This window comes from Camelina sativa, chromosome 3, assembly GCF_000633955.1.
Source record: "Camelina sativa cultivar DH55 chromosome 3, Cs, whole genome shotgun sequence".
NCBI classification, from domain to species: Eukaryota; Viridiplantae; Streptophyta; class Magnoliopsida; order Brassicales; family Brassicaceae; genus Camelina; species Camelina sativa.
In genome coordinates this window covers 17,754,557-17,768,293 of record NC_025687.1, presented here as the reverse complement: position 1 = coordinate 17,768,293, position 13,737 = coordinate 17,754,557, and the positions used below count along the sequence as shown (strand labels likewise).

Genomic DNA, 13,737 nt, shown 5'->3' with positions numbered 1-13,737 from the left:
TCTACTTGTAATAATTTTATTTGAGTTGATTTATCTCGCATATAGTGCGTGTTATTACCTAGTTAATATTAAGAATAACCAAAGATGAAGATCACAAAAGAATAAGAATCCTAATAAATCAATAGATCTAATAAATCATAAAAACCCTGAACCTAGCTAGAGATCTACTCATACATGATCAATGAAGCAAAAACCATGGATAAAATTGATATCATTAAGAAATTTAAAGAAGAAGTAAAGGAATCTTGATTCTTCTCTCCAAAAGCTCTCTCAAAATCTCTCAATCTCTCAGGGTTCTCTCTCAAAAGTTGAAGGGAAAAATAAAGCTTAGGTCTAAACAATGACCTATAAAACCTATTTATATTCCTAAAACATGTCTAGGGACTAATGATGCAAATATAGAAAATTTTGGGGCAACTTAGTAAATCTTCAAAACTTTTGGGAAAACTTCCGATTTCGTCTTTGGGCCTGTGTCGATTGATGCCATCAGTTGCATCGGTCGATGCATACTTCTGCACTCGTCTCCCAACTTCTCAGCTCAGTCTCAATGCTTGAATATGCTCCAAATCCTTCTATTTAGTTTCATTATGCTCCATCCATGCTAAATCCTATAAAACCTAAAAACGTTGATATATCAAAAAACTCTTTATATCATAGTTAAAAATACCTAAAACCTTGATATACCAATTAATCTAATATATAGCCCCTAGTCAAAGTTTAATTCTTCATTCATTTACATAGAGTTTTGGCTCTTTTAAGAGACTACATAAATAAAAGAAAGTAGCGTTGGTGAAATTTTCAGAGAAAAGAGTATTCAAAGAAACTAACCCCGTGTGGGAGATACATTAAAACTAGATGGCGAAAATAATTGAGATAAACCTTTGACATACATTAGCATACAAACTAGAGAAGTTATTTATAACTTTAAGGTTGTTTTCTAAAACCGTTTCTCATTTATTTCGAGAAAAGACAACAAACTACACATGTTTCAGTTTTGAGTGAGATTGAAACCTGTGACACCTGCACGGATGTCCGGCTGGAACCACCAATATTTAAGATTGAAAATGAAGGATGACCCTGTGAGGTTTTTTCCTTTTTCTTTTTTGGCTCTCAATCGTGTGTTCAATCCCGATAAAATCGATGCAATACAAATAAGTTTTAGCTTGGTAAAAAATATCTGTCATTTCAGATATCGGTAAAACATAAATCTGATCCCAAAGAAGAAAAAATAGTTATAAAGATTAAATCTGAACTAAGCTTTTAAAAGTAGTTATAAAGATCAAATCCGAATCGTTACAAAATTCTCTAACTAAGCACACTTAATGATAATTGTAAAATGCAGTTGAGTCAACAATAATGGCTTTCAAGTTTGATACTTCCTCCTTAATTATGAGAGAAAGTAATGTATTACAAAAATTTGTTTATAAATTTGTATATATTTCCGACAAAAAATTTAATTCATTTAACCCTACTACTTATCCGTATTATTTAGACTTTTAATATAATTATTATAAGTAACTTTGCAACCTTTTCTTAAGCATTCAACTAAAACGTATTTATTTTTTTGACAAGATTTATAACCAGTATGTTGCGCGAGACTATAATTTTTTATCATTAAGACGGACTGTTAAATATAAATACAATTATTTAATATTAAAATATAAATTTATATAGATGTCAAATTAATTTTATTAAGTCATATACATATAATTTATTTATTTTTTAAATATTTTTCACAATTAATTCTTTCTTTATTTGCTGGTATATATTCGTCATCTTTTTCATCTACTCTCTTTTCAGATTCTATTATCTCAATTATAATATATTGATTATGAAGAAATATCATAACTATTTTCATTTTTTTTTAATTTCCTAATACTCTTTTCTTTTTATCGGTTGAGTAATCATTATTTACTAACATAGACGTAAAAGAATCTAAGAGAATATACCCACCATTTGTCGCAAAGTTTCTTTTATTTCGATTCTCCCAAATCTACAAATTCATAAGATTACTCTAAATTTGAAATATGTGTATTTATCCAAAAATATAAATCTTTTTAATTTTTTTAATTAAAATTCTACAACCTGCCACTACTATTATAATTGTTTTTATTACAAATAGCTTTCTCAAATTTCTTCTTAGTATTTTTTACTATATTTTTGTTTAGTGTGTGTGATGTTGAGAATAAGTTTTCTTTAATATTTTTTTATTTCAAGTAACCTTATACATTTCTCTTACATATATACATTATTTCAATTTTTGAGCATTTGATTAATATTTTCTCCTTTCTTGGATATACTTTTGTTTAACAAATTTCACGATTTTTCAAGTTTGCAAAGATAAATAGCATAGATCACTCAAACTATTTTAATCATTTACATTATTTAGAATTATAAATAATAATATACATCAAATCCTTTTGGTTTTAATCTGTAACATGAATTTATAATGTAACACAAACAAACATAGTCTCAAGTTTTAAATACATACATATATATATATATATATTACTTATATTATATTATAATTAAAAATAATAATATACACTGACTTTTAATTGATAACATGAATTTATAATTTAACACCAAGAATTCAATAACCTCTTGATTTTAAAAACATTGAAATTGTGTTTGTTTTTAAAAAAATCTTTAATTTTCTTTATCCTAATAATTGTAACTCTTTTTGTTTGGTAGAACAGAAACTCCCTTTATTTATTAAAAGTAACAATTTCAAATACAAACATGTCGTGATATTGCATACCCACTTACATCTTACGACACAAGCTCTGCAACACAAGACGGCCAAAAATCAAGAAAATGAAAACCTAAAGGCAATTGAAATGCATAGTTTGCTAAGCCATCAGCAAGACGGTTAACCTCTCTAAGCACGTGTGAATACGGACTATCCAGTCCCTTGATATGAAGCCATGGTACACCCACACCAGGAACGACAGCGGGTGAGTCTCACTAATCCCTGCCCGTAAAAAACCCACCACCATCTCACTATCAACCTCCAAGTCCAATTGTGTTACTTGCTTATCCCAAACTACACACAGACCGCCCCCACAACTTTTGAAAGTAACTGTTGTTCCATTAAATATATGATAGCTTTATTTTTCTATAGATATATACAGAGAAAGTACTTCTTCTATTTCAAAAAATGCAATCTTTTGTTAATTTATTTCGCTGAGACAACGGCAGCATTGGAGAAGATTCCTTGTTTTCATATTTGATAGCCCATTTTCACAAACCAAACAAAAAGGTTGTCAAACTTTTTTCAAGCACTTGAGCATCGTCACTCGAAGAAGTACAATGCTTCAAGCTACCGGAACAACAGCACCAACTCTACCTGTAGTGTTTCCCTGTTTTTGGAGTCGACCGGTTGTCCTACCTCTCCGGAATGCAAAGACCTTTAAACCTGTCGCATGTCTCAAACTGAAAGGTGGCAAAGGGTACAGAAAGATCTCTCTAACTTCATTTCATAAGAGATCTAATATTTCATTTTATGGTAGGGGAACCTAGACTACGTATGAAGATTTGTAGATATATAATCTATAATAGCCAAGAGGGAGTAGAGAACTAATATTTCTGATTCATAATCTTATATGAAAATTTTCCACATGGCAGAGTGAATGGGCTCCATGAAACTGAACTTAAAGTTCGCGATTATGAATTATATCAATTCGGTGTTGTGAACAATTCTGTTTATGTACACTATTGCCAACATGGTTAGTTTCATTCGGTTGCTATAATTAAGCTACATATCTCTCATTCTTACCAAATATTGTTTGTTAAACTTTTTTTTTTACGAAGGTCAACACAAGTTTATGGACAATATTGGTATCAACCAGGGCCGGCGATAGGGAGGTTCAACTGTGATGAAGTATCCCGTTCTGGTGAAGCTTTGGCCATTTCTGAGTTGTCAATCAAGTTTCTTGCACCTTTACATGTAAATGTGGACATGCTTTCCTATCCTGCTTGTTACAATTTATAAGATTTTGTTTGTATAATTGTTTTTTACTGTGAACAGAGTGGATGCAAGTTTGTGGTGAAAACAAGGATGTCAGGGACATCTTTGGCGCACATTTACTTTGAACAGTTTATCTTTAAACTTCCAAACCAAGAGGTTATATTGGTGCTATCATCAAGCCTTTGTGTTGGTTTTTTACTGATGTTCTGATTTGGATTCATTTTGTATATCATTAACGAAACAGCCTATTTTGGAGGCAAAAGGAATGGCTGCGTGGCTTGACAATAAGTACCGTCCAGTTCGTGTCCCATCTTACACACGCTCTAATTTCGGATAGTGCTCTTCAAATATTTGGAATTGTAGTCGATTTGCCATGGTATTGATTTCAATTTGATAAGTAAGATTCAGATATATGTAATACGATTACAGAGAAAAAAACACAAAAACTCAATAACCATTAATTTTGAAGCAAATCACATACTCATCTGTTTCACAAAAAGTGCATTTTGGTACATTTCATACAAATAAATATTACATTAAAATATAGATATATGCCTTTATTTTTGTGAAACAAATGTAATATAATAAAGAAGGGTCTCGTTGATACGCTTAGGCAAGTCTACGTGACACATGCGACTGAAGAGACGACACGTGAGAAGAAAGATTAAAATGAAGAAGAAGATATTTTAGTATTGAAAATATTGGTAACAAACTCCTTAGTATAATTAAAATACTCACTCTCATTATTTAGGGAGCTTTATGCTGAATGTTGTATGATTTCTCCTGTGTGAGATTTAAGGTTAGTGAGCTAGAGAAGATGATGTTCTAGTATCTGCTTTGTACAACAATTGGTATTGAGAATAAGTGTTTCATATTCAAGTTATATCTTACACTGAGAAGAGAGATAAGAGAGAAGATCGCATCCTCAAACTTATCACTCATATACTTACTTTGGATAAATACCCTCCAACATTTTTTTTTGTGGTTTTAGTCCGAATTCCAAAATGAGCAGGCCTAGAAATAAGAATTATTATTATTATTTTGTTTAATCACAGAGAAAGACTTGACGATCCGGAGGAGGGGTTGGGCTTGCTCACGAAGGCTATGCACAAATACATGGCAAAATCAATGACAAGCTGCATCATATGGAGGACTCACACAGATCGATTGCAGATGCGACTCAAAGGATGATGACGATCATGATGCATAACCTTGACAACGCAGCTGATGCTCCACAAGGAGACCAACAACTAGAGACGTGCCTTTAGTGTAACAAATTGAAATAAGCACACAAACTTAAGTTGTAACTGTACGACCACTGTGGTATAAAACCAATAGTGTGTATGTTTCAATGTTTTTGTTCGAAGAAACGAATTTGAAATTGAGGATAGCCTGTCTAAAAAAAAAGAAATTTCTTAACCTAATTAAGATAGATGTTATATCTTCTTACTAGATCTGAACCCGCGGTGTACCGCGGGACGAAGCTTAATTATGTTTTATAAATTAGACTATAAATTAAATAGAACTTATATGTACAAAAACAAATATATATGTATTGTTTGTGCATGTCAGATATAATATATAAGCTTATTAATGTAATATAGGTTTTAATCCGCAGTGCATCCGAAATGATTTTTAGTTTATATCAAACTAAATGTGTTAATTTATACTAAGATGATTTGTAGGTGTAGTAGTTTACATCACATACTCTTCATTCGTATTTGACCCGTTTTAAAAATAAGGGTAGCAATGACAGTGCGTTGTAGAGAGCTTCTTCGTCTCTCATCCTAGTCGGTATACCACATGAATCCTAGCAAGTAATAGCAAACAAAAAAAAAAGCAAAAAATACAATGTTTTAATTTATTTTTATTGTATAGTATTGTTTCTTCTTTGTAGGTCGGTATATTTCGTAGTTCGTATAGTAAATATGGATATAATCTATATCTTAATTAATTCCAAACTATTATTAGAAATATATAATATCTAAAATAATTTCATAATTTTAGTGTTAGTTTACTTTTTTATTGTGTTTTCATATTTTTATTTCATTTTTTTTGAACACCGTATTGTGTTTTAATACATTTTCTTATTTTTATTGTGTTTCAATTTATTTTTCTTGTGTAGTATTGTTTCTTCTTTGTAGGTTGGTATATTTTGTAATTCGTATAGTAAATATGGATATAATCTATATGTCAATTAATTCCAAATTATTATTAGAAATTTATAATATATAAAATAAGTTCATAATTGTAGTATTAGTTTAATAATTTCAACCCGGCATGCTTGATTCGTCCTACAATAAATTAGAAAAAATATAACCCGCAGAAAACTATCCTATTGTAGTATACACTATATAGTATGTCCGTATCTGCTCTACTTGTGTTTATAGGATTATAGACATCTTAATAAGAAATAATTTTAAACATAAAAATGTTTTCCTTTTTGACTATTATTTCAACACTTATAAATATTTTTAGTCTAAGATTGAATAATATTACGTTTTTTTAACAAACATGAATAATAATAAGTATTATTTAACAATATACTTGTAATCTAATTTGGTGTCATAATACGTATTTCTAACAATAATATTTGTAAATCTAAAAGATAAAACAATTAAATATGATCGAGGTACAGCAGAAAACAATTTTTCTACATGGGTTAAATACTAGTCATATAATTTGTATGATTATAATAAAATTTGTTATTATTTTTGAGTTGGGGCAAAACAAAAATCAGCGGAACAGAGACATAACCTAAAGTCATTGTAAAGTCCTTTTCCTCGGTTCCTCCTCCTCATCCTCTCTTCCTCGGTTCCTCCCCCGTGACCATCAAAATTGGTCCCTTACCGATCTTCTTCGTTTCTACCAACATGCCGTTTCGAACCACCTTCCTCCACTGGATCAACCAATCATGTTCTCTTCATCCAATCATGTATGTTATACATAACGATTCTATGCCTCCGATTTTCTCTCATCTCATCACGAATGATTACCAGAATGGAAAGAGCTACTCTTTATATCTTCAAGGTTAATCCTCAGTTTCTAGTTCCGATTGTGTAAGAACTCTTTTTCTCATTGAGTTTGCTACTTCTTAATTTGATTTGATTCTATACATATATTTGTAAGCTTTTTGGATATTATTGATTATGCTATATAATCCATATAACTAGATCAATACAATTTTTTTTTTTCACAATTGCATTCATCTCTGTCTCCGTCAGCAACTAAAGAGCAAACACTGCCATGAGATCTCTCTCCACTTCCGTCCCCAAAGATACATTTGAGGCATCTTCTTCTCGAGGAGAAGAGCCCTCCAAATTCGTGAGCTCTCTCACTGCTTGATGCTTTAGAATCCCAATTCTTTGATATGTCCCAGTTCTTCATCGAATTGAAATTTTGCATAGATCGATTGCTCATAGTATATTTGTTGGGCAATAACTGGTAGTAGTGACAGAACATCAGTTAGGCTTTAGTATAAATAAAATAAAAAGCTTACAAATAAATGTCTGATGGTTTCTCTAATTAAAGTTTAGACATTTTTAGATGGCTATATTGTAAGACTTACCGTGTTATGAAGTTAAAAGAGATGATGTCATTTGCTTGTCAAGTAATACTATTACTTTGGCTGGTTCTCTCAGCGTACATGTCTTTCAAGTTCATATCGATCTGCCAACTCACACATAGAAGGATAAGGAGGTCAGAGTTGCTTCTAACCTCTAATCTCAACATTTCATGTAAAATCAGATGGTACATTCGAATATTGAATTCAAATTTAAATTGCAAGACTTCTCCTCTTGAATTTGAGGAACCGGTTCATCATATCCGTTTTCACATAAGGGTGAATTTTGTACCCTGCAAATGACATAACCATAGGTTAGATTTATGATCATGAATACTGCTGAATGTGTATGTATACAACAATATAAGATCTTTATACTTACTTTGGCATCACCGAGTATCATGTCAAAGGTTTCACCAAACGTTGTTGTATGAATAGCCCTGATTTGCTACTTGCTAACCTTGTATTTGAGAAATGGTAAATGTTTGATGATTGGATCTATGCGTTTCATGATGATATTTATAGGTGATTCATATATTAGTGTTTAGGTTAGAACCGATAAATAATAGACTCAAACACAAAATATTTGATACGTTTAACAAAAAGGTTTATTCGCATAATTAACATTGCTTTAAAGAAAGTTTAGAATATTCTATTCTAGCTTTAAGGGATTTTTTTAGATTACAATTATATTTTGAAAGATTGATTACGCGATGATTATGCAAATATCGTTAATTAGATGATTATTATTTATTAAGAAATAAAATTGAATAAATTGATCATTGGGCTTCGTAAGCCCAATAATAATATCCACTAAGAATTTGTCGGGTCAAACGCTAGGAACTCCACCCACCGGGTTAACGGATAAATGCGCGGATCTCAACCATTTCGGATCGAGTAATCGAATTTTTCCAAGATTTTGACCAAATTACCCTTTCCAATTTTAATAAACACTCTCCTTTATGCATAATTGAGTGGCAATCTGGGAAATTTTGGGCAATTTTTGATTTTGTACTTCTCTTTTATATATATATAGATAATCAAAAGAGGAGTACATTTTTATAAATGACTGAAATCCTCTCAGTATTTACAGCAATTGCCACTGAATACATTTAAAAGGAAGAGGATTTGATTAATTGAACAGGGCAAATGTGTCCGAAATTTTCGAAAAAAATACCCGACCGAAACAGCTAAGATCCACGTGTTTTTAAAAAAAAACCTGGTTTCAGGATTTGTTTGGGCCACTGTAATAGTAAGTCGGCCTTATAAGCATAACAAAGTTTTTGAAATGGTCCATAAGTCCAATATAATCGGCCTCTACAATCAAGCTTAAGAATAAGAATATACCTTCGGAATTTTTTTGTAAATAATCACACAATATCTTCTCAATCAATCCTGCCCTCAAATCTCTCTACATCTTCTTCAATTGCATGAGTATCAATCAACATTAATTGAAAATTCTATCAGATTCATAATTTAATCCTAATCAGAACCAAAAATCTCGCAATCATCAACTCATTCAATCAAAACCAATCTTATACGATACCCTAAACTATTAGACCACTATAAATAATTCACTATCAGACATCTTCATAACTCACCAAACAAAAATCAATTATGTAACAAAAATCATCTAGCTAATATCAATGGCTGCATCTTACGCTTACATCTGAGACATCAAGCCTTACAAGACTTCTTAGAAAGTGCAAGTGAGGGTTCCTCATTCGTGAAAGACCTACTCAACAAGGTTTGGTGAAACATTCGATATAGTGCTATCAGATGTTCAAGTAAGTTAACCTTCTGTTGTACATTGTTAATTTTATATGTTTGTTTAATAATTCCAGAAAAGAGGACTTCCACATGCTCATATTTTGTTATTCATGGATCCTAGCTGTAAATTGACAAGAGGTGATGACATTAACAAAATAATTTCAGTTGAGATACCAGATAAGGATGAAGATCCTGAGCTATACAGTGTTGTTAAGGATTGTATTAATCATGTACCTTGTGGTGCGGCTAATATAAATTCTCAGTGTATGGTGGATGGAAAGTGTTCTAAGTTTTACCCGAAAGAAAATGTTGAAGAAACTTTTGTTTGTAAAGACGGATATCCAATCTATAGAAGGCGAGCATCTTCAAATTTTGTAGAGAAAATGGTATCAAGTGTGATAACAGATATGTTGTGCCCTACAATTGTATCCTATCATTGTGCTATCGTGCTCACATCAATGTTGAGTGGTGCAACCAATCCGGTTCAATAAAGTACTTATTTAAGTATATTAACAAAGGCCAAGATCGTGTTGCAGTTGTGCTTGAACCTAAAAAGCAAACTAAATCTACGAATTGCACTGAAGTTGGGAGTAACAATGTTACAGATTCGGAGAAAAAAAAAAAGGATGAAATAAAGGAGTACTTTGATTGCAGGTGCGAATAACATTGATCCATCACACTGAACTTTTGTATTTGTTTTATTTACTAAATTAGGTTTTTTTTTCTTTTGTTATAGATATGTTTCAGCTTCTGAAGCAGCGTGGAGGCTTTTCAAATTTCCAATACAGTATAGAAGTGTAGTAGTAATGAAACTTCCATTTCATCCACCAGGGAAGCAACCAGTTTTTTATAAAGAGAAGGAGAAGATCAAAGATGTTCTTGACAGAAGAGCTAATGTCGATTCTATGTTCATGGCCTACCTAAATCTGAATAAGGTTAATGCATTTGCTAGAACGCTCACTTATGCAGAAATTCCCAAATACTTCACTTGGGATGGTAAAAAGAAACAATGGAAATTAAGGCAGAGGAGATTATTTATTGGAAGGATCAATTATGTTCCACATAGATTGGAAGCGGAATATTATATGAGAATACTTCTTTGAATCGTAAGAGGTCCCAAAACTGATGAAGATATCATGACATACAGAGGTGTTTGAATCGTAAGAGGTCCCAAAACTGATGAAGATATCATGACATACAGAGGTGTTTGAATCGTAAGAGGTCCCAAAACTGATGAAGATATCATGACATACAGAGGTGTTGTGTATGATACATACAAAAAAGCATGTTGGGTTGGAGGTATTTTAGAAGACGACCAAGCTTATATCGATAGTATTATTGAAGCAAGCTTCTGGATTTTTGGGGATCAACTTCGGAATCTTTTTGCTATGATGCTTCTAGATGGTTGTTTATCAAGGTCACTACATGTGTGGCAAGAAACATGGCATGTTTTATCAGAAGACATTGAAGCTAAAAAAGACAATAATACAATAATCCAGGTTTCGAAGTTTTTGTATTGTATTTTTTCTTTGATAATCTCATCCATACGTACGGATTTCGTATGATTTGGAAACTAATTATTTTTCCATATATTTTTGAAATTACAGATTTAAATTTAATAGATGAGGAAAAGAAGAATTATACTCTGCAAGAAATTGAAGAGATATTGTTATGCAATGGTGGAACTTTAAAAGAAATCGAAGAAATGCCAAAGCCAAACACCATCGGTTTAGATCATTCCAACCGCTATATTACAGAAGAAAAGAACTACAATCGTGATGAATTGAAGGAAAAACATGATAAATGGATAGAGATGATGACGTCTGAGCAAAAGGCAATATATGATGAGATAATGTTAGCTGTTTTAAAAGAACGTGGAGGAGTATTTTTTGTTTACGGTTTTGGGGGAACAAGAAAGACTTTTATGTGGAAAACTCTTTCTACAGCTGTTAGATACAGGAGATTGATAATTATAAACGTTGCTTCAAGCGGTATAACGTCTTTGCTGTTAGAGGATGAAAGGACTGCACACGCAAGGTTTTATATCCCTATAAATCATGATGATTTTACAACATGTAATATCAATCCTAATTCAGATTTGGCTAAGATGTTAAAAGAAGCGTCTCTTATTATATGGGACGAAGCACCAATGATGAGCAGATATTGTTTTGAAAATCTGGATAGAAGTATATCAGATATCATAAGAAATGCGGACGACAAGCCATTTGGTGGAAAGGTCGGTCTTTGGAGGCGACTTCAAACAGGTATTACCTGTAATAAATGGTGCTGGTAGGGCTCAGATTGTTCTAGCTTTATTAAACTCTTCCTATCTATGAGAACATTGTAAGGTTCTGACTTTGACAAAGAATATGCGGCTGATGTCAAAGAATATGACATAGAGTGAAACAAGGAATATAAAGGAGTTTTCTGATTGGATTCTAGCTGTTGGTGATGGCAAAATTTTGGAACCAAACGATGGGGAAGCTCTAATTGATATTCCAGAAGAATTGCTGATTTCAAATGTAGTTGATCCTATTGATTCTATAAGTAGAGCTGTATATGGTGATTTGGAAAACTTGCATACAAAAAAAGATCCAAAGTTTTTCCAAACAAGAGCTATTTTATGTCCAACAAATAATGATGTTAACACAATCAATGAAAGACTCCTTGAGAAGCTCCAAGGTTAGTATCTACTTTTAATCCGCTGTATTTTTCTTTTTTTGTTGTTTGTTATATATATAAAAAAACGTGATCATATATGTATACATGTGAAAAAAATGGTGTACTTAAGTGTTGATAGTATTGATCTTCAGGATAGCGAATCAATAAACAACCCTGTTTTTAGTTCTGACTTTTTAAATAGTATAAAGCTCTCAGGATTGCCAAATCACAGTCTTCGTCTTAAGATTGGTGCTCATGTAATGTTACTCAGAAATATAGATCCTAAAGGTGGTTTATGCAACGGTACACGATTGCAGATTACTTAGATGGGAAATAATGTCCTAGAAGCTTGTGTTATTACCGGTGAAAGAGTTGGAGACAATGTGTTAATTCCAAAGGTTTTAATTAAGCTGATTGATACTAAACTGCCTTTCCGGATGAGAAGAAGACAAGAAGACAATTTCCATTGTCTGTAGCTTTTGCAATGACTATAAACAGGAGTCAAGGACAACCACTCGAAGAAGTTGGTCTTTTTCTACCTCGACCAATGAATTCTCATGGCCAGTTATATGTGCCCCTTTCTAGGGTGACATCGAAGAAGGGTTTGAAAGTGCTTATCTTAGATAAAGATTGGGGGACAACAAAGCAAACGATGAATGTTGTGTTCAAAGAAATTTTTCAAAATCTATGGAAGTAAGGTTTGGTTGGTCCTTGGTTGTTCTAAAAGTTTTTTTATTTCAAGTGTGTATTTCTTTTTCCAAATATTCTACTACTTAAATTTTTTTGGGATTTTTGGTTTGGATCGTATTTGAAGAATTTTGCTTAATATTTAGTATTATACTATTAACTGAAGAAAGTATAGATTGTGTAAAACATGTGTTTTCTTTGTTTTATTTTTTTTAGAACAGTATAACAGGTTTGTTTTTGTTATTTGTAAAGACAAAAAAAGAATGACAAAAACAAGAGAGGCATGTAACTAACCGTGTAAGACGTAATCAGTGTTTGCTTTTAGTTGACTGTAATTTTTGATGTTATAAGTCCGGCTTTCTGTTCAATCGTCGTAAACCTTGAAAGAACATATATTAGTGTATGGGTATGTAAAGAGAATATTGTAAGTTATGGAAAGAAATTCAAAATTGAACTTATCTTTATTTGGTTTTAAAAGATTATACTTTTATAACATCCACAGATACCTGTAGGAGATTGATTGATTAAGATGTTAGATAATCTTATAACAAAAAAAATTTCAAATCAGTAACCCTAAAATCAGAAATTAAGGTCAAATGGTAATATATATTTATCTTCGTTTCTCACTTCAAGAGAATAATACAGTGAATTAAATCTATGAAGTTTACCTATCTGTACTAAAGATTAACAATAACTTCGAACTAAGTTTCACTTACGAATTGAACAACAGTGGAAACGGAAAGATGTACAATTCCGATAATATGTTTGGAAGAATCAAATAATCCAATTAATTTCTAGAAAGACCGATTTCAGAGAGTTTTAAACAAAGAACTTACCAACCAACGTACAAGATCCGAGAGTGAATTCAACGAATTGATTTAGTGGGTTTGCAGAACATCAGATTGAATTCGAATCAGGTATACTTTGTGAAGCAATCGAATATAGAAATCGAGAAAGTGAGATTGACAGGATTCCAATCGTGACCTAATTATTTGGGTTCTGTACTAAAAAAGAAGGAAGGAAGAAGGTTAATAAAAATCAGATAGAAACCCGAATAAGTACAACAAAACGTAAGTGTCTTTTCTTT

The 13,737-nt window shown here is 31.8% G+C and overlaps 1 protein-coding gene and 1 long non-coding RNA gene across 2 annotated transcripts; one reads left to right on the top strand and one right to left on the bottom strand.

Annotated features, from left to right (window-relative positions):
* Positions 2,796-4,365, top strand: LOC104777454 (acyl-acyl carrier protein thioesterase ATL1, chloroplastic-like). The gene is made up of 3 exons (XM_019242118.1): positions 2,796-3,452; positions 3,814-3,949; positions 4,031-4,365. Exons 1-3 carry the CDS (start codon positions 3,313-3,315, stop codon positions 4,178-4,180), a joined length of 426 nt encoding a protein of 141 aa, XP_019097663.1. The 5' UTR covers positions 2,796-3,312; the 3' UTR covers positions 4,181-4,365.
* LOC104777453 lies at positions 7,658-13,737 on the bottom strand. Its single transcript, XR_766286.2, has 4 exons — positions 13,487-13,737; positions 12,945-13,156; positions 7,915-7,992; positions 7,658-7,825 (listed from the first exon to the last, which is right to left on the bottom strand). It is a non-coding gene; the product is annotated as an uncharacterized LOC104777453 (long non-coding RNA).